Source organism: Perca flavescens, chromosome 2 (genome assembly GCF_004354835.1).
Source record: "Perca flavescens isolate YP-PL-M2 chromosome 2, PFLA_1.0, whole genome shotgun sequence".
In the NCBI taxonomy this organism is placed as follows: domain Eukaryota; kingdom Metazoa; phylum Chordata; class Actinopteri; order Perciformes; family Percidae; genus Perca; species Perca flavescens.
In genome coordinates this window covers 12,311,146-12,332,153 of record NC_041332.1, presented here as the reverse complement: position 1 = coordinate 12,332,153, position 21,008 = coordinate 12,311,146, and the positions used below count along the sequence as shown (strand labels likewise).

General features: G+C 42.0%; 3 protein-coding genes across 5 annotated transcripts in view; 1 reads left to right on the top strand and 2 right to left on the bottom strand.

Moving 5' to 3' along the window:
* The window catches only part of LOC114547667 (collagen alpha-1(XI) chain), a 58,027-nt gene extending 57,015 nt beyond the window's left edge, over window positions 1–1,012 (bottom strand). For both annotated transcript variants that reach the window (XM_028566966.1, XM_028566975.1), the window contains exon 1: window positions 890–1,012. The gene's annotated coding sequence lies outside the window, so the exon portion shown is untranslated. The remainder of the gene's footprint in view (window positions 1–889) is intronic.
* On the top strand, window positions 887–11,238 carry palb2 (partner and localizer of BRCA2). 2 transcript variants are annotated; one of them, XM_028566998.1, is made up of 13 exons: window positions 887–1,061; window positions 1,398–1,506; window positions 1,616–1,675; window positions 1,755–1,935; window positions 2,633–4,054; window positions 4,828–6,323; window positions 6,458–6,610; window positions 7,098–7,180; window positions 7,382–7,531; window positions 7,615–7,731; window positions 8,992–9,079; window positions 9,208–9,392; window positions 10,561–11,238. In XM_028566998.1, exons 2-13 carry the CDS (start codon window positions 1,408–1,410, stop codon window positions 10,796–10,798), a joined length of 4,272 nt encoding a protein of 1,423 aa, XP_028422799.1. In that variant the 5' UTR covers window positions 887–1,061; window positions 1,398–1,407; the 3' UTR covers window positions 10,799–11,238. The 2 variants fall into 2 exon arrangements, with proteins under 2 accessions (XP_028422799.1, XP_028422791.1); XM_028566990.1 differs by having other exon boundaries at window positions 888–1,061; window positions 2,585–4,054.
* Window positions 11,239–13,401: 2,163 nt separating this feature from the next.
* On the bottom strand, window positions 13,402–20,761 carry plk1 (polo-like kinase 1 (Drosophila)). The gene is made up of 11 exons (XM_028597705.1): window positions 19,995–20,761; window positions 19,395–19,563; window positions 18,917–19,061; window positions 18,218–18,311; window positions 17,886–18,111; window positions 17,710–17,752; window positions 16,942–17,039; window positions 16,748–16,825; window positions 15,147–15,301; window positions 14,798–14,980; window positions 13,402–14,311 (listed from the first exon to the last, which is right to left on the bottom strand). The coding sequence occupies exons 1-11, from the start codon at window positions 20,355–20,357 to the stop codon at window positions 14,114–14,116; spliced, it is 1,752 nt and encodes a 583-aa protein (XP_028453506.1). The 5' UTR covers window positions 20,358–20,761; the 3' UTR covers window positions 13,402–14,113.
* Between the last annotated feature and the right edge of the window lie 247 nt (window positions 20,762–21,008).

The following is a 21,008-nucleotide window of genomic DNA, read 5'->3' as shown; positions in this document are numbered from 1 at the left end:
TGCCATATTCTGAGTTTTACAAGATACATGATAAAACCAAATACAATTACAATTTCAATTTAAGTTATGCCATTAACTGACTAATTAGATTCACCCAAACTGCACTGTTTTGATTTCATAAGGGGATTCAGAAAAAAAGAAATATTGGAATTCTATTCAACTAATATAATTTGCAACATAGTCACCTGCAAATATGTCACAGACACCTAAAGATGAGCATCTTATGCTTTCCACATGTCCCCATTATTTATCTGTGATTTTAAGATTAGCAAAGTTTGACTAGGTTTTTTTTCTGTCTAAATGAAGTGTAAATATTTTTACTTACTCGTGAATACATTGTTATTCAATTTTGTTAATACTTATTGTGTTTCCTCTTCCTGGAACTAAATAAAAACAGACCTCATGAATTAAAATATGTGCATCATCTTTGTACGTACGACGTACATAGTTGTACTTAGTGATGTGAATGCTTACTTCATGGAAACCCCTCACTTTATACTTTTCTGCTTCCTATTTTAAGTGAACAGGCGGGTGTTTTTCTGCTGCATTAATACTTCAGCTAAAGTTACATTAGTGCCAACTGACGTAATGTTCCAAAAAATAGCGCTAACTTTTTTTGTATCTAATTTTGTAATAGTAAACTACGGCAACGTAAGAGTTAAATCCGCTTGAAAAGGTAAATAGTCAAATATTTTCCATAATACATAGCAATTTCAAAATGTTTGGCATATTAAATCACTTTACGTACTGTACATTTCCACTAGGGCGTTATTAATGTGTGTGCTATATGATTTTGTAGTGAATACGAAAGTAGCTAAACTTTCAGTTCATCATACGTTAGCTAGATAAACATTTCCACATTGACATATGCATTTCCCATTCCCATTACCTGCTTCGTTCATGGATGTATTGGCTTCGGAGTCAACGCACCCAGAATGCACCGCACCAGATTGATCGAGTCATCAACGCTCCACTGCTCAAGTCTGTAGGAGGCAGTCGCGGGAAATTGGAACTAAATCGATAACCGATAACCAAAATAAACTTTCCACGGACACACCACTGTAAGTCTGCCCCACCAATTAACTATGTTAATATACTTTTATGGGCAATTGTCGTTTAAGCGAACTAGGTGCATTTGTGTGTAGACAACTTTGCTGTCACCTCTTTACATTAATATGTGTGTGTGCTTTTGGCTAGCATAACGAAAATAACGCTAAGTTCGTAAAGCTGTAAACGTTAACGTAATAAGCTACCGTTAGCTCTCTAGCTATGTCAAGCTAACGTTTTTTAACAAATAACTTAACATGGAACGTAAGATGCACCACCTAAACCAATGTCATATTAGCCGTGCCATAGCTACATTTAACTTGTAGTCGTGCATGTGTGTGTTTTGTAAGCGTGTCCTGGATGTTAGGGCCGAGTGAGCAGATTGCAGAACAGTGTAAAGATAACATGCACTGTGAGGAGCAGCTGAGGACCACACTACACTGTGATGACAAGGAAAAGGTAACGTTACTGTACATGTGTCTGCACACTTAATCTATAAGTGCCACAATGAACTTTTAATTCTATGTCTTCTGACTGCTGCTGACATATTAACATTTTACCCACTCAGCTTCGTAGGAAGTTGGCACTGTTACAGAGGGAGTACCTCAGGACAGCTGAGAGGCTACAGGTAAGAGTCTCTCACTTTACTGTTATAAGCCCAGTGTAAAAATTCTGTCTCGCACACAGACACATTGATCTGCTCACAGCGTGCTGAGCGTTTGGACGCAGTGCGGAGACCTGTGGAGAGCAGAATCAGTCAACAGGAACACCAGAACCAGAGAGACCCAGAGGTGCTATCCAACCCCTGTCCCCACCAATCCTCATTGATACTGAACACCACCAATGGGACAGCCCCAAGCGTAGCTCAGTGCCAGAGACACACTGGAGGTGAGTACGTCCTAATTAGCCGCAAGTACAGGTAGGAAATATGTTCCACAGTACGTAACGGTAGTGACAATTAGATAGGAATGTATGCTGTAAAAGTTTTGAAAGTGAAACAGGGAATAGATTTGTCAAAATTGTAGCTGGTTATATTTGTATGTTTAACAAACTATATTAAATCATTCAAATTTACATGCAATCCAGATATAACTATTTTAGTTATGCTAAAGGCTTATTGTTTTTGTTAGTGTGCTTGTAAGCAGCTAGAAAATGTCTAGGAAGATTGTGTAAAAAGGGGAGGGAGATATTGGCAGATAAGGTTGAAGGGAGGAGGCAACAGTAGTTTCTTCTAATTCACTTAAAAATAATCTCTTGTCATGGTGCCTAATTTGATCAAGAAATTAACAATATATTTTGTATTGGATGTACTGTAAATGTGCACCTGTATGTATGTATGTATGTATGTATGTATGTATGTATACATGTGTTTCTTATGTTTTGATACATGAATTACTCCCATGCCTATCCATCCCAAAACAAAACAAAACATCTTATAATATGGCTGATATTACACAGTCTTTTTGAGAAGCAGACAATGGTTTGCTTGTAATAACAGTGGAAGTAAGAATTCACATATGTTCTGATGTTTTACCAGGTCTAGCAGATTTGGATAACTCTGATGCTGCTTGCCCACAAACCCCAGATCCCAGCCATGACACAGCTAAAGGTCACAGATCCACTCCCGGCCTGCGTCTCAGGTCTCAGCGCAGCCGCTTGCGCTTGCAAAGAAGGAGTGCTGTCAGGAGTACAGACGACAACAGGGAGGAAGGACGGAGCCAGAGAGAAAGGATGGAGACTGTTAAAACAGAAGGAAGTGGAGAGAGAGTCAAAATGGAGGGAACAGAGGTGGTGAATGAAAGTGAAGATCTATTTTCTGGTACAGACGCTGAATCTCAGTCTCTGCTGCTTCCACACTGGAACTCTAGTGGTCAAACTGAAACAGGAGATATTGCGGGTAAAGAGATACAAGGCCGACAAAAACAAAGGGAAAAAGAGACGGAGTTGAGAGCGGAAGGGGAAATAGAAACGGTGTCAACCTCTTTATTGCTCACATGTAGGAACCCTGCTATACACACTGAAGGAACGGAACAAGATGTCACACCAAATGGAAGAAATAAGGAGACAGAGGAAGGAGAGGAAAATAGGAATACTAGAGGGCAGAGGGATGTAAGGCTGTGTGAAGACAGCAGTAATAAAGACACTGACAAAAATGCAGCAGAGGAAATGGAAAGTGAAAAACTTCATGATAAGACAGCTGAAATAAAAGAAGAAAAAAGGGAGTTGATTGAAGGAGAGCATGATGTAAAGGGTGTGAGTCTCCTGGACTCCTGTACCCTGGTGGAAGGACTACTTTTCCCAGCGGAGTACTACGTTCGAACCACAAGACGTATGACATTTTCACAGAGCCAGCCTGACATGCAGGCCGTTATACTTTCCCAGCTCAGCGTTGGGCGACATCGGCGCGGCAGAGGATTGAACAGGCGCGCACACAACCCTGAACGATCAGGTCAACACGCTGGGACCGGTTTGTCCTCACCGGCAACTGCACCTGTAGATACCCGCATGGTATCCCAGTCTGCTGACACATGTGCTGAGCTCAACAGTCAGAGCTCCAGTGAGATTTCAGATCAAATCTCAGCTTCACGTCATCAGGTTGACATTGATGCTTGTCTTTCTCCTACGGTCAGCACTGCTCGTCCAGCAAGAGGTGGGAGGAAGAGAAGGGGTCGGGGCAGAGGGAGGCCTCAGACCCCACGATGCTCTATAGACACCCATCGACTAGGCCTCGGACAAACCTCCCACAATCCCCAGCCAACCAGCTCCCCTCTCTCTCCCTCCTCGTCTCCCCATGGAGCTGATGGCCCAAAGCCCCGCCTCACTCCGGGAGAAGCTGTCCCAACGCAGGACGACCCCCAGTCTGTGTCTATCCTCAGCCCAGCCACATGGCCTTCCTCTGGAGTTGATGGAGTTCAGGTCAGCTCTGCCTCTGGACATCTGGGAAAGGTCTTTCCCATCTTTCTAAAGAGCAGCGATGCGACTAACGGATCCACACAGATGAGTAGAAGTAAGACTTGTATTATGACTCTGTATCTGTGTGTCAGCGATAGAGAATGAGGTCTACAGCTTTGTCTTGCTGATATTAGCATGTTGATTTACCGTAATTACAGGTTTGGATACAGTAAAATGTTATATAAAGATGATTAAAAGCTGGTGATGATTAAAAGCAAATGTTTCTACTAATTTATCTACTACCAACTTCATTGTGGTCCAAAGGCTACTAAAACATATACGACAGCCGTACTGTTGCGGTGCTGGCTGACATATTGTCATATATGCAATTGGCATCATCACAGCAAGCATATTCTCTCTACTCGTCAATTCAAATCAACTTTGTCATTGTTACTTGCAAAACAAAACATAGTCTTGTCATTCCAAGGTAGTGCATTCTGCTGGGGCTGCAATTAACGATTATTTTCATTGTCCATTAAAATGCCGTTTCTTTTCTTGATTTACTGATTAAATGGTTTGTCTATGAAATGTGAAAAATGTCCATCACAGTTTCCAAGAGTCATTACTCACATTACTATGTGAATTACTCAAAACAATTAACTGATAATCAAAATAGTTGCAGCTCCAAAACCTACTTTTACAAGACATTACATTGTATAACCACACGTCTATTAAAATATGTGTTGTGTGTGTGTCCCATAACCTCCAAATAAAAGTGTCTAGGAGACAAAGGTAGAAATTACATAATACATAGAGAAGTAAATGGATAAAAGAGAACTCTGAAACTATTGCCTCGCATTAAATTATCTTTCACTTTGTGTCCTGCAGGTGCAGCAAGCTTGCAATCTCTCTTCTTGCCCTCCTCTTCACCTGCCCAAACTTCTCTGTTTCCTCTCCCCTGTCTGTCCCCCGGCTCGCTGGTCAACAAGCTGATGAACTTTGACATTACGCAAGATTTCCATCTCCCCGATGACCAGTTTGCTTCCCTAAAGCTGCACAAGCTCTGCCAAGTCGCTGTGGATTCAGAAGTTGAATATTTTACATTGCCTTCTCACAACTCGCGCAGGAGCAGCCGGCGCTCTGACACCCAGCGCAGCAGTGACACAATGATGCCTCTTCCACTCGCGCTTAGTCTCACGCCCACAATCGCCAACTCACCCCACCCCACTGAAACAGAACAAGCTGCTACACGGCCTGTAGACTTCCAGAACTTGTCAATAGAGCACAAGCATGAAGATAAATTGACAAGCCAGTCCTTAACTGAGGGGTCAGCCAAACAAGATATCATGAAAATCCCTGGAGAGCAGCAGACTGAAAACCTTTACCCAGAGTGTCAGGCTCGCACCACCTCAACAGAATGTGTGTCTGTGGTTCAAGACTGTGCTGCCGACTGTGTCGATCAATACGTTGAGCAAGATACTGCCGTTCTGAATACTCCAAGCCAGAGTAGCGTCTCAGCCAACAACACACACAGGACTGTTGACCACCCTGTCGAACCACAGCCTCACATCAACTTTGCAGACAGACCTGCAGGCAAAGTGAATGATTATGTCATCGGGCGCTCAGATGAACTTCAAATAAAAGAGTCTTTCGTCATTTCATCAGAGGAACAAACAGTCTCTCCCGGTGTAGTCCATCCTTTGGAGGATCAGAGGTCTACAAACCACCACACAGAAGACAAGGCTATCATCGAGACTCTCTCCTTAGATTGCCCTGTAGAGAAAAGCCCTGAGGAACCTTCTAACAGCTGCACTGCTGTACAGTTTTGTAAGAGCGGTGAAGCTCCGGGGGAGTCTCCTGCGCAGCATCTGAATGCTGCCAGAGATTCACATGAAACCACCACAAGTCCTCCCAGAGACAGACTGGTGGGAAATAAAAATCCAGACTCCACAAGAGTGCACTCTCAGCTCCTGTTGAGCCCTCCTCTGGCATCAGAAGCCTGCCCCTTCATCACCCCACACCTGCCCTCCTCTGCTCCCCCCTACAGCCCCCCACTACCATCCCTAGGACTCACCCCCCACCGCCCTCTGACCTCCTCTCCCACTGCCCCACCTCTTACCCTGGCTCCCCGCCTTAGCCCGTCCACCCAGGCCCTGTCCCCTCCAGCTCTCTGTCCTTGTCCATCCCTCCTCTCTAGCCAGCCCACCACCTCCCCCGCCGGTCAGATCCCGGCTTCACCGGTGCCGTTATGTACAGATGATCAGAGGGTTGAACCACCTACGTTAGTTTCTAGCATCCCGCCACAGGGCTCCAGTGGGCAGGCAGGCCTGAGAACAGAGGAGACCGCGGAGGAACACGTGACGAGATGCACACACACACTGAAGGTAAAAGGTTGTAAAAATTAAGGAATTCATGTTTGGCTTATGCAATGGCTGCAACGTGCACTTTTGAATTAAAGTCTGCAATTATTTGCAGAGGAAATGCGTGTATCTGCAGCTGTGTGTATGTGTGTGTTCAGGCCCCAGCAGGCGGCTGTCTGGTGGATGCATGCTGTCTGCCCGGATCCTCGGGCCATTTGTGTGTCGTAGCAGCCGGAAAGTGGGCCGTGTGTCTCTGGAGTCAGACCTCGGCTTCTGATTGGAGTTTAACACACACCTGGGCCTTCAATGAGGTGAGTGTGGTTGTGTGTGCGCGAATGCATACCTGCATATCAGAGTCATTATTTATTTGTTTATTTGTCAATCAAGGACAAACGGCATACATTAAAGGGATACTTTGTCGATTTTAAACCAGCTCTGCGTCATCTTTGTGGGGAAAGTGGGAGACGTTTTTTTGTCGTCCAGCGGATCTTGGCAGACCTCCGTAGGGAGCTCTGTGCACTAGCGCCACAAAGGGAAGCCAAACACTGTTCAACTTAACACACTGCCCACACAAAGATGTCACAGATCTGGAAAAAACAATCTCTTTAAGATAAACTAATAAGCGAATAAATCAAAATTCAAAGTCTGGTTTTAAAGGCACTAAAATAGGACAAGAGTTCACATTCCCTGTTTCAAGGACGAAATGGGACACTTTCTAATATGGCACACATTAATTTGGTCAAACTTGCAACACTTTTTTTTTTAATGTGGATGATTCATTCCTCTGTGTGTTTACAGCCAGTCATCAGTGTGTTTCCTGTCCCGGATGCTGCCGGGCTGATCTGTGTGACTCTGGGTCAGTTGGAAATCAGAGAAGTGAGGTAAAAAAACAAACACTCATCGTACTTTCTGCCATGTATTTAAAAACACATTTGGCTAATTGTCTGGACAAGTATTAAGCCTAGTGCTAATCAAGGACATTTTTCATCTGGACATCTGAAAATAGGTTTATTAATTGTGCCCGTGGAAGGGTTCAGGGTTCATCTTAAACGTAACTGTGTGTCGGTTGTCCATGTGCACAGGATGCTTTCGTGCTCCAGCCTCTTGCAAGTGCAGCTCTGTGAGGGCGTCGTCCAGACTGTTGTGGGTGTGTCTAAATCCAGAGTTGTTAGCTCCTCCCACTCAGCATCTGGTTCCACCCTGCAGGTGTTTACGCTGTCAGACAGTGGCAGGTAACGCACAGTTGGCGTATTTATTCTATCTCAGTTATTTCCTCATTGCACAGATATATCTCAGTGTCTCATCTCTCTCTCAGCACATGGAACTCTCAGACTCTCTTGTGTCCTGGCGTTTGTGTCGGGGCCCTCGCTCCAGTGGACGGGCTTTCAGATGCTCTGATCGGCACAGATGAGGGCGGAAACCTCTTCGTCTGGTAAGGAAGATTGTAACGGAGAAGCCATTGCCACACTAATTGTTACCACGCAGCAAAATGTCCTTTAAAATATTTGATGACATTTAGCTTTTGTTCCTGCGTTTATTGCCATTTAGGAATGTAACGATTACCGGTGTAACCGTAAATCATGATAAAAATGTTGACGATAACAATTAGTGTTTTCATTTAAAATATCATTGTTATCATGGTGGATTACCACGGTGTGGAAAACCGTGTGTTTAATCCTTCCCAGCTTCATCCGAGTCTCCTGAAGTTGCCGCGCAGGCGCAATGCGTAGCCTACAACGTGCGTTTCTTGAAGTTGGAATCATGGCGGAAGGAGGAAATGACAGCGCTCAGGACATTTATCAGCCTATTGACTATATTTTTGTAATAAACACTGTTACACTTTTTGAAACTATTTCAGCTCGTGTAGGCCTGTCAGTGCTTTCTGAACATATTTAACACACTTAAAAATACTGTGATAATATTGAAAATCGTTAGCCTGACGTGGTCATACTCAGATTCTAGCAGAACTTCCAGACCTCGAATGTTGTGGGCGGGGCTAAGTTTGGCTGGCATCCAGGCTAGAAAACCGTGATAATTTTGGTCACTATAACCCTGAGGTTAAATGTTCATACCGTTACATCCCTACTGCCGTTGTTGTTGTTGTTGTTGTTAGTTGCTTGGGCTAAAGCATGTACCAGATGGATGTAATGTTAAAAAGCGATGTAATGTCCTTGGTTCAGATGTTAAACGTGGTCCCTTCTGTTTGGAGTTGGTTTAATTTGATGGGACTACAGCAATTCAATCAGAATAATAAGAGTTGCCAATACCTACATACAAATAAATATGCAACAAAAGAAAAAGGCTATACACTAAAGAAGAACAAATACAAAATTAGGTTGAGATACCGTGAGCAACAAAAATTTGTCCATTGAATTTGTCATTTGAACATTCAAATGTTTTAAATTATTAACTGCAAAACTTACTTATTTTAAAATTGTTTAGCAATTAAAGCTGCTTTTTGAGAGATTTGAATAAGGTATTTAATACAAATTCTGATCGTTTTCAACTCTCTTCAACTGCGTTTAAATAACCGAATTAGCTGGATGAGAATTAACAGAATTAATTTAAATGTTGAACCTATAAACATGTTTCCTCTTTGAGAGAAATAATGATGATCGTTAGAATAGCATCCAGATTTGGCTCTCACGTGCACTTCTGCTGTTTACAGTTGAATGTATTTTCTGTGATACAGGAATTTAAAGACTGGACAGCAGCTGCGGAGAATTATCCTCGGAGATGGTTTATCACACACTTCCTGTCTCAGAGGATACTCTTACTGCGTAAGTCTATGTGCTTTGCGTGCAGAGGGGAGCTGGCTGTTGTCGTGAAATTGCCTGTGCCACCATAACTGTCTCACTCTTCAGATGATTTTACTCCTGTGTGTTTTTGTGTGTGTGTTGGTGCACAGGGAGTGTTGTTTGTCCTGCTGCAGCATCAGTTGCTCAGCTCTCTGGCGGAAGAAGCCAAAGATCAAATGTGTTCAAAAGAGGAAAGGAAGAAGACCGCCCTGTTCTCTTTGGTTGCCGTTAACCCTCTGAGTGGAAAATGTGTCCTGGCTACTCGGCTGCATCCCCCCAAAGCCTGGTCTGGCAGGTGAGATGAGGACTGATGTATTTGTGTGTCTCTGTACTAGAGATGTACCGATAGCAGTATCGGAAAAGCCTCCGATACCACCTAAAATGCTGGTACCGGTATCGGCAAGTACTGGAGTTTATTCAGAAAATCTAATTTAAAGGTGCCCTACCATACAAAACCGTTTTTACTTGCATTTTTTGAAATATGTTAGGTCCATATGTGTTTGTGTTATGTGGTGAATGTGAAAATGAACTGTTACCTCCTCTGTCAGCTCTAGCCACTGAAAAGAAATAGGCAGAGAAATCAGGCCAATTACAAAAGCTGGTCAGTCTGACATCCTATTGCCTGAGCTCATTACTATTCATTAGCTCACCCAGTTGGGCTGGGTAAAGGATTCTGACAGCCAGGCTCTCATTGGCTAGCTGTTAGCCAATCAGATTCAAACAGCTTAGCTTGTTGAATATTAATGAGAACTGGCAGAAATTGAGCCGAGTCTTCCTGTAGGCTTTCTATACCACGCTAGAAAGGCTTGAAACAAGGTAACCAAGGCATATTTTCCACAAAGAATGTTACAGAGTCCATGGTAGAACTTCAGACATCACCACAAAGTAATGAAATACGTGTGGCAGGGCACCTTTTTAAAGTAGTTTGTTTTTTTTCCGTTATGACTCGCTGTCAAACTGGATAATAAAAGAAAGTTCATTGTTTGTGATTGTTCATGTTTCACAAAGAGTTTAACAACAATGATAGGAACCATATCACATCCATACAGGGACAGTAGTAGTGATGCCCAAATTAAGCTTCTTGAAGCATTTTCTTTATTATATATATATTTCTGAGCCCACTAGATGGCGTTCTTGCTTTTAAGAGAAAGGCCTAAGGCATTGCAATTCTGTGTATTCTCAACCCTTTGATGAACAGAGAGCGCCATCTAGAGGGCTTAGAAAATAATGAAAATGCTTCACGAAGCTTCATTTGGCCATCACTAGATAGTAGTATACAGCTGTTAAAACATAATAAAAATATATGTATCTTTTAATACACTAGTATCGGATCAGTACTCCGTATCGGCCGATACACAAGTTCAGGTATCGGTATCGTAAGCAAAAACTAGTATTGAACCATTTCTACTCTGTACATATAAACCCATGTAACTACCACTCCCATGTGGCTCTGTGTTCTGCAGGCTGTGTGAAGCTGATGTTCACAGCTCCAGCGTGGTTGGCCTGAGTCAGAGTGGCTGTGTGTGTGTGTGGGACCTCGGGCAGCGGGCGACCTCCAGGATGGTGTGGGCTCCTGAGAGCGAAGGCTGGCAGCTGGTTCGATGGGGGGGCGGAGGTACGTTGGTGACTGGACATCACAACGGAGACGTTACTCTACACTGTTACAGTACGAGTCAGGCTTCACTCTGCCGTCAACGCTGATTACTTTTATCAAATCAGAATGTCATTTTGTCATTATATGAATGTTTACATAAAGATTTTAACATCCTAGTTCATCATACTGCTAAGATTAAAACAATATACTGTAAACTTTATAAAGTCATGGTCTTTATACGTAACATAACCTCAACGAGACTGAATGGTTAAAGGTGGAGTGCTTCTAAATTGAACCTCCTCCAGCCTTGCTACACTAATGTTTTTAGAGCGCCAGTATCACACTCGTGTGAGAATGTTTACTTGATGCTGGATTTTCACTTTTTAGACCACTGTAACCCATAACAACCTTTTATTACTGCTGCTGTTTTGACTGTTCTTTACTGTGGTTACTTGAATACATAGTTATATTTCTTATATTTAAAGAAAAAGAAGTGTTGCCAAGGTTTGTTTATAATTTACATTAAACATTTGTGAATTCTGTTGTATTTTTGTCTACTTTTATATTGCTAAGGTTGACCAAAACCATCTTAAACATTCTGTATTTATATTTTTAGAAGATGGACAGTTAGGAAATGGTGTTTCCTATTTGTCAAATGTGTAAACAACCCTGTCCAAATAATTGTATCATTATTATTATTATTCTATAAAAAAAATAAGTGTAGGTCTGTGTGATTGTTTGTTTGTTCATGGCAAAGATTACAAGTTTGATCAAAGCAAACCGCTATTTATCCTGCCAGCATTGCCCTAAGTAAGGAAGTAAATCTCTTTCTCACATTTGTTTAATTTCAAAATATATATAAGAGCATCACCTAAATACAGATGTATAGTTACAGTTTTTGTATTTACAATTTGTAAGACACAGTTCTCAACACTCAGTTCATTTTTCAGCGTAGTCTGTGGACTAAACTACTAAAAAAAAAAAATCAGCTTTTATACGAAACGCATGCAATGGCTATGAAAATTCATGAATTTATCAATATTGGCTTATGCAAAAAAAAAAGCATCGACAATAACAAAAATAATTCACATTGGAATGTTACCTGTAATTAAGGTCAGATTTATGAGTCACTAAGTATACTCTTTTTTTTTTTTTTTTTTTTTTCAGTTCGGTCTGAGACATTTTTTGGTTGCATTTTGCATGTCGATTAATTGTGTGTTGAGAAAAAGTTAATTTAGAGAATTGAGAAATGTATGCCACTTATTTTCAAATACTGTAAATGAAGCTGTAATGGCTCTTTGTGTCAGCCAGGTGGCGCCAAATGATTGCTCTACATGAGAGATCTTCAACAGGGGGGGTCCTCAGGGGGGTGGGGTCACCAAATTGTTACTTTTTTGAAAGTTAAAAAAAAAAAAAAAAAAAAATGTCTTAAAGCCTCTGAACACAGGTGTTCTCAGTTATTCTGGCTGATTAGACTCATTTCAGGTTGAAGGTGGGCCGGAGCTTTGATTGGAATTTATTAATTCTTACGACCAATAAGGATGAAAAAGGTGTCATTTGTCCCGCCTTAACAGGTGCAACAACACTAAGAGTGGACTCAGGAAGATGTCAATCACTCACACAGTCCTGGAAAAGGTCCAATCAGCCACATTAACTTATAAACACCTGTGTGGGTGTTCAGGGCCTTTAACATAAATCCAACATATGAGCAAATATAAGTCAGTCTATTTGTGAAAAAAAACAATTGATGACAGGCTACCTTTAGTCACTAAGGTAGTAACCCAGAGACAGTTAATCCTATAATTCACTGTGCCACATGTACGTTTAACATCATTAAAACATGATTTATAAAATCATGCCAACAATTATTTTAAAAGCTTAGTATTCTATCCACTAAAAATGTATGTATTGTATGTAGATTTAGGATGCCCACACGTTTTTGTAGCCCCAGTTTAATATGCAACTTAATTATATACATATATATATATATATATATATATATATACATAATATTGGCTGATTTGTCTCCCTCAGTTAAGGGGTCCTTGGCTTAAATACAACAATGAAGACCCCTGCTCTACACGGTTCAGAGTGTCCTGACATTAATGAAGATAGCTTGGTGCTTGTATAATAACGACTGTACACCTAACAATCATCTCCTAAAACATTTTGTATAATTCTCTCCATTGCTCCATAGTCAAACTCCTGAGGTTGTTCATCTAGAGTTAGCGTAAAATGGCGGGGATGTATGAAAGGCAATTGACAAGTTGATATATTCTCAAAATAAAAAAGAAAAGTTGTGTAGAGAATCCAGAGATCTCAGTACTTTGCACCAATGATAAAATGGCTTTTTTTGTGTAAAGCTTGTTTTCTGAAGGAAAAATACCTTCAATGTTCTTGGTTTTAGTACTTATTAGACATGCAGAGAAGTTTTACTTTCCTAGATTTTAACACTCATCTGTAATTGTCACAGCTGGCCTATAATCAACAAAAATACTTTAAAATAATCTTGACAGAAATGGACTATAAAGTCTCTATTTACACTGATAGCTGCTATGGATCAAATTTACCTTTTAAAGGACTTTTTTGGTCAAGAATAATTTCCTTGGTAAAGAACAAACTTTTACTCAAATGTATATCTAATGTCTTGTTTTTGTGTGCAGATAACCTTTAAACCGCAAATGTGGGCAAAACAAACCACAGTAATTTGTCAAGTTCAACAGAGTCTTTATTTAAACTTGGGCAAAATTAAACCATCTTTACATCAAGTATGCAAATTCAGCAGTATGTACAAGCTTGCACGTCCTGTTGAAAAAGACAAGACATCTAAAATAGATTTATAAAAAAGGAGTAAAAACACAGGAAGAATGTGCATGATGAAGACGTATAAACATGGTCCATTTCTCTACATACAGACGATAAAAACAGACAAAACTAGAGAAGCAGACCAGAGAAGTCCCCCCCCACCACCACATCCAGTCGGTCTCAAATCGCCACCACACGTTTGTCCGCTCAGCTTTAGGTTTAACATCTCGCCTGATCCATGAACAAACAAACGGAGCAGAAAGCAATCTGGGAAGAAAGTTTCAACTTCAAGAGGATTTGAACACCTGACATCCATCTTTTTCTCCAAGTCTCATTTAAACACACACAGGGTCAACTGGTCTGCAGCCATCTTAAGATTATGTCGGCAGGAACGCTTTTTTTGTCAAGATTAAGCTTAATCAAGAAAGTTAAATAACGGTTTGTTAACATGAAGAAAAAAAGAAAAGAAGAAAAAAATAAGGATAAAAATGGAAACTCGAAAAATGCAGGACAATTTAAGGGTCTGTTCCATCCTCCAAGCAGCTGGCAGACCGGAAGTGGAAGTGAGGCGGTGATTAAAGACAAGACAAGTGATTGAAGGTGTGGTGTAAAGTGGTCTAAGTTGCGGCGGCGGCGGCAGGCTTGCTGTCCAGCAGTTTCTCCACCATGAGCTTGGCGTAGCGAATGCGGCTGGCCAGCTCCTTACTGCAGCCGAACTCCTCCAGCAGGGACAGCTTGTACGTGCGGAACTCTCGCTTCTCGTCGATGTAGGTCACGGCGCCCATCAGCGGACACAGGATCAGCTTGGTGTGGTCCTGGCAGAGAGGGGTCAGTGGAAACCGGTTCAGAATGGGTGGGCAAAATTCAGTTAATGTAGGACGTTTTATATGTATTAATATAAAAAATAAAAACTATTGGGAGAAGATTAGGGCTGGGTATCGTACAAAAACGTTATTCCGATACTGTGACTTTGATACCGGTTCCAAAACAATACCACCCCCCCCCCCAATGTCAATTTCATAAAATCAAACAGCTCCTACTACATGAGCCCCGTTTTTCCTGCCTGCCTCTACGACGTGCAACATTAAGACAGCCAATCGCAAGCATCATTAGTTCTTGGTAGAAGCATGCTGCGTGCTTATTGGCTCACAGACGCAGATGAGATTTACTCCTTGGGTATTAAAGTTGGGCAGTGAATGACATTTTTCGATACTTCAGAGGCAACGCGGGCGGTGCTCACCCCCCAAAAAAAGCATTGAATTAGGTAGCGAGCCCTAGAGAAGGTGTGGCGTGCATCTAACCTGGAAGAAGTTGATCTGAACGGCACCGTTGGTGAGGTGCAGGACGATGGCGCTCTTGGTCCTGAACCAGAGGGAGAGGTAGGGCAGCCGCGCCAGCTCGTCCCCATCCCGCCGAGCCATGTTGGCGCCGGCCTTCAGCAGGTGCTCGCTCATGTAGTTGCGGAAATATTTCAGCAATGTTATCTAGAACGGGGAAGAGAGGACCAGTACGTGAGCATCCCCGTCGTGGTCACCAAGTGCGATACGGCGTTAAAGAGACGTTAAGCGGACAGACTTAGAAAGGATCAGCTCTACAAATTACAAAATGTCATCCAAGGTTTGGGAGGGAGATGTAAAGTGGACTACTGACCTTCTTGTTGAGAGTGGTAGGGTAGGAGCGCACGCTGAGGTAGGATTCAGCCGCCGCCTTGTCGATGTACTGCAGACTGTCTCCGTCAGCGTACATGATCAGCCGCGTGTAGTCGTTGAACAGCACGCCCACGCTGTTGTCACAGAGCTGGTAACCTGAAATACACATTGGAAACTTGATTTAAAAAAAAAAAAAAAAAAAAAAAAAAAACCACACTAAAAATTACATTTGTTTTGGAAGAATTTTTAACTGTTAAAAATTAAACTCGCCAGCGCTCTCTGTGGACAAACGACATAATGCCACCGTTGTTTCTTAGCTACCTAAAACACACATTTGGCACTTCACTACAGCCATTTCCTGTTACTTAAGAACCTTTTTAATGGCAGTTTGACATTTCATAACCGGACACTGATGGCTGCATTCCATTTTGGTGTGTAGGTTTCAGGGCCCTGGTATTGTACATGCTGGCTCACTGGGACACTTAAAAAACTCAACGAGCCATCGTTGACGATATCAGTTACATCAGCTTTTCCTGCTATTCCAAGACAAAATGTCAGCAGCAAACAGGGTTTCTGCAGGACTTTTTAAAAGACCTTTATGAATGAAATTTAAGACCTATATCACGACATAAAAAAAAGGAACAAAATACAGTCACAAAAGTACTTGCAAAATAAATAAAATTATTAATCCGTAATAAAAAAAAACCCCAAGTAATAATGATCTGTATGTATACAGCAAAATATATATATGGACTAGAAGAAAAAAAGAACACCACGGGGGAGGGAGGGGGGGGATGTCAATAAGCAGTAGCATTACATGGACGTAGGAAAACTTAAGACTTGTTTAAAATTATTTAAAGTGCTCATATTATGCTCATTTTCAGGTTCATACTTGTATTTAGGTTGTAACAGAATAAGTTTGTGGTTTAATATAAAAAAATAAAATAAAAAAAAGTCATATTTTGGTTGTACTGCACATTGCTGCAGCTCCTCTTTTCACCCTGTGTGTTGCTCTCTCCTGTTTTAGCTACAGAGTGAGACGTCTCACTTCTGTTCCATCTTTGTTGGGAGTCGCATGCACAGCTAAGTACTGCTAGCTTGTTAGTTGCAGAGTATGAGGGAGTGCCACGCTAGCAGCTAGGCGAGCATTATAACGTGTGTTACAAAGTGACGCACGTTTGACTCTGAAGTAAAAGCTGGACTACAATAGAGCTGTTTGGAGCAGTTGGTGAACAGTGTTTTCTGTTGGAGATGGGAAGTCCCTTTGGGGTGGACTTTGGGCTTTTTCACTTTGTAAACCTATTACATGCACAAAAAGATATAAAACACAAAGGAACGTGGAAAAAGCATAAGATGAGCACTTTAAGACCTAGAACACAATACTTTTGTGAATTTTACTTTTTAAAGGCCTAAAATTTTGAAATTTTAGACCCCGTGAAAACCCTGTGCGACAGTCTGTTCCCTACATTTGACAGTAAACATAAATAGCCACATTAGTTTTTGTAATGTCCATCGGTACAAACATTGTTGAATCGGACGTAAGTTTCATAAAAAAGAACGTCGAGCTGGCAGATGGCCGTGGGAACACAGTCCAATGCTTACCTAGTCCATATTTATCAGAGTAGTCGACCCATTTGCTGATCCAGAAGATGGGAATACATGCAGGATCCTCAGCCTCTTCTAGAAAAACAAATTCAACAAAAGATATTTGTTTACAATGTTGACAAAGATTATCCAAACATCTGAAATCTGCAACACTGATATACGAAAAAGGATTGGTCGACTAAACTGAAGACCTTGGCAGATGACCGCCTTCTCCGAGGGCTTGGCAGCGATGATGCTGTTGAGCTGATGCAGCATGTCTTTCAGGTGGTTTTCTGATGGCTCAGGCTCCCTACACAGAATACACAAGTCACAGCAGTTATTACATCAAAAGGATTCAAAGAAGTTGTGAGCATTCCTATCTAGGGTCGGGCAACACAGAAAAATCAAATATCACGATATTCTTGACCCAGCACCTCAGTATCGATATTGCATGGTTCACATTTGGTGCTTTCACAAAATACAAATTACGTTTGATAAATAATCATCAGTAATGTGGATTACTGTGGGTAAAGGCAAATAATAGAACAGCTAGTACAGTCTGGTAAGTTCACAAAATGACACCTTTTTTACTGTAATGCAGCTTGTAAAACCAGGAAAGACAACACTGGTGTCATATTACGATATCCAAAATCTAAGACGATACCTAGTCTCATATCACGATAGGTGTAATAGTGATATTTTGCCCAGCCCTGGTCCTGTCTATGCAGTTATTTTTCTTTTTTTCCTCTTCGATTTAGGCAACTAACGATCCCCAAAACAGTAATCGAGAAAAACGATTATTTTGCACATAGTAAATACTAAAAATAAAAAAGTAAATACTGAATGAAGAAAAATTATTTCAAAAAAACGGGAAAAGTATGAGTTATTTCAGTTTAAGGTGTTTTCACTGTTGATTTGTTTAACTGTTTAAATGTAGTAGTTGCATCTCAAAACATTGCACAAACATCTGTCCTAATCACCTTTGCACAGGCTCGTCCTTCATGTCCCCCTTCTCGGTCCCTGCTGGAAAGAGAAACAAAGTCATTAACACTATATCCTGTGCAGCCAAACCAGTTCAGAACTGTTCCAATAATGTGTGGACAAAAAGGCTTCTTTGGTAAGAAGTAGTCAGGTCTTTAACTGCTGGGACCATTACCTTTGTTGTTGATAGCAGTCAGCGGGCGCCTCTGGTTGAGCTCCATAGCTGTGGAGGGGGCAATGGAGAAGCGGGGGGGCACAGTGAGACAAGTGGTGGGCAGACGTGTGGGGATGTAGCCAGACGTAAAATACTCGTCCACTTGTAGCTCAGCGATGGTAGGCCGTTGGGTGGGATCCGCCTGCAGCATCCGCTTGATGAGCGCCGACGCCAACGGGTTGATGTGCTGCAGAGTGTGGTAAATTCAGATTTTGAAATGAAATGTGTAAAAAGCTCCATCCATCTATATTAAACTTTGAAGGAACATTGGGTGCTACATGAGTCAGGCTTACCCAGGGGATGGTGTAGTTGTTCTTCTTAATGCGGTTGTAGGTCTCCTTCAGACAGGAGGTCTCAAATGGGGGCTTACCCACCAACAAAGTGTACCTGAGAGGACACAGACATGGAGGACATTGATCCCACTACGCTGAATCATGTAGAACTAGTGCAATGCGTGTCCAACGCTTGGCCTGTGGTATAGCTGGCTGTAGCTTCCTCGAGAATAGGGCTGGGTACCAAATTCTATACTTTTAAGAAACCGATCCAATTGCCGCTAAAGTTTAGAGTACGTCGTTCAATACCTAAAAAAAAGGTGTAAATCTCATCCGCGTCACTGAGCCAATAAGCATGCTTCTACCAAGATCTAACAATGCTTGCGATTGGCTGTCTAACGGTACACGTTTTAAAGGCATGCTGGAAAAACTATGTTACGAACAGAGATGGGGCTTGTGTACTAGGAGCTGAAAAATAAAAAGATTTGTGCCTTCATGTGTAATTTCTTCATTAAAAATGGATTTCATAAAATTGGTAGTGAAAAAAAAGGAATCGTCGGGGAAGAGGTACCCAAAAAAAATGTTGAACGATACCCAGCCCTACTCAAGAACCATTGAACCTCGAAGGCCAGTAATGCAACTCAACTGGATTTATAGCTAAAAGAAACAACTGTAAAACAGGTGCGCGTCTCCCAGGTGTGCTCGTGCGTTCAGACTCACAGTATGCACCCGAGCGACCAGACGTCCACTTCGTAGCTGTGGCCTTTCTTACAAAGCACTTCGGGTGCAATGTAGTTGGGCGTCCCACACAAGGTCTTCTTCCTCTCGCCATCAAACTCGATCTTAGTGGCTAAACCAAAGTCCCCTAGAAAAGAGAGACGGACAAGCTTTTTAGTAAATCAGCGGAGTTTGTGTGTGAACATGAAGGACAAATGTTTTTAATGTGCCATTTTAATTAAAAAAAAAAAAAAAAACGTATTTGTGCGTTTTGGGCCTTGGAAATGTCCCTACCAGTCAACGGAAACAACTCATCCAGGAAGTACGACATGTTCCCGTGAGGGCTGGGCCCGTACCATTTATTACTGGACCAACAGGTTTGTTTGAGAGTCTTGATAAATGTTACAGGTATGCATTACCCTTCTAGGATATGGCAAGAGGATTGGAGTCTAATCTTGTGCAATCTAACAGAGCAGATTACCTATCTTGACCTCCATGTCATCATTAAGGAAGATGTTGCCCAGTTTCAGGTCTCTGTGGATGACTCGGTTGTTGTGCAGGTACTGGACACCCTTGAGCAGCTGGGTCATGTAGTAGCGAGCTTCTGGCTCAGTCACAGCCTTACGACGCTTGTGCAGCTCCAACAAGGACTGAAATGGAAGAAAAAAAAATGATCAGGCGAAGAAAACTAATGAAACACTTATGACCAAGTTAGTCCAACTCATTTTCTTGCTACAAGACTTGAAATGGCCACTATGGCAATAATGCAGTGTTAAGGAGGAGTGTTGACTGGACAAGTCAATTCAAAGCAAATATTTGGGAAGTGACCATGGCAGCACCAAAAAGGGGGAAAATGTCAGCAACTATTAAGGATTTTTGTATACCGACTGGTTAAACGTTACGTTCAAGGACTTTAACCCGACCAGTTCAAAACTCCCTTAGCTTTTCTTACGGTTTAAGATACCTCCACTTGGACTGGTAACGTTAGGACAACGGAAGAGACCGCCGTGATGACCGTTGGCCCTGAGTGAGAAGCGTGTTCACTAGAGAACGTATATATGCATTTTCTCACGACACTCACCCTTCTCCTGCAGATTTCCAGAACAACAAAGACAAAGTCATCGTCTTCGAAAAACCCGTGGAAACCCACGACGTTCGCGTGGTTGAGACTCTTGTGAATGGCGATTTCTGAGGTCATCTTCTCTCTCTGGTGCTGCTTCAGAATCAGAGACTTGGGCACGATTTTTCCAGCGAAAACCTGCTTCGTCTCCATATCTGTAATTTCGTAGCATTTGGCGAAACCACCTTTTCCGAGGAATCTTCCCCTCGCGTATCTCCTCGAGGTGCGTGGGTCAACCAGGACATCGGGGATTTCTTTAAGAGGAGCTGATTTTGGGTCGACATGTGCCGACGGATTCGCCGGCTTCGCGATACCTGCACTCATGTTGTGCTCTTTAAAAGAAACGCTTAAAACTCTTCAGCAGTCGAGGTAGCGATAATTTCTGCAAGGGTCAAACTATTGTTAACCCTGCCTTAACCGACGTTAGTTTAGCCCTGGAAGCTAGCTTGCTGCCATACACTTGTGAATTCAAATCAAAACTAACGTTAACCACCTTTGAACGCGAACGTTATTCAAACATTTAATTTAACGATAAAAAAAAATGTAGTGCATGCGAATCTCAAGATTTAAAAAAAACCTGAGGCAGACATGAAACTAATTGCCAGACCAGTCCCTCGGTGGCTGCAGCGTTACTCCGTCCTGCCTTTTGACAACAGTGTCTGGTACAAATTTAAAATGCTGCCTAGGTCGTTACGGCGCTCTCTGATTGGTCCGCTCGATTTGAATTCCAAGGCGGTGCAGCAAAGCATCGTGGGAAGATCAGTGCAAAATCAGCCAATCACTGAACGAGAAAGCCATATTCTGCGATGTGATTGGCTGAATGTCGGTTGCTGGTCGCTCATCGTTTCTGAAAACAGAGTACTGACGGGAAATGTAGTCTGAGTGGGATTTAAAAAAACAGTTTTCGAGCACAAATTAATGTTGTCGGTTTACGTGGTCATTTAATGTTTGAAGAGAAAATGTTTTTGAATTATT

Excerpts from the sequence above, each read along its gene's own strand:
- palb2 (XM_028566990.1), top strand. The coding sequence starts at position 1,408 with ATGTTAGGGCCGAGTGAGCAGATTGCAGAACAGTGTAAAGATAACATG. Across the intron at positions 7,532-7,614 it reads ACGCTGTCAGACAGTGGCAG|CACATGGAACTCTCAGACTC; the intron begins GTAACGCACAGT and ends TCTCTCTCTCAG. Across the intron at positions 9,080-9,207 it reads TCAGAGGATACTCTTACTGC|GGAGTGTTGTTTGTCCTGCT; the intron begins GTAAGTCTATGT and ends GTTGGTGCACAG.
- plk1 (XM_028597705.1), bottom strand. The coding sequence starts at position 20,357 with ATGAGTGCAGGTATCGCGAAGCCGGCGAATCCGTCGGCACATGTCGAC. Across the intron at positions 17,753-17,885 it reads GACTGCTATCAACAACAAAG|CAGGGACCGAGAAGGGGGAC; the intron begins GTAATGGTCCCA and ends TTCTCTTTCCAG. Across the intron at positions 15,302-16,747 it reads CTCTGATAAATATGGACTAG|GTTACCAGCTCTGTGACAAC; the intron begins GTAAGCATTGGA and ends TGTGTATTTCAG.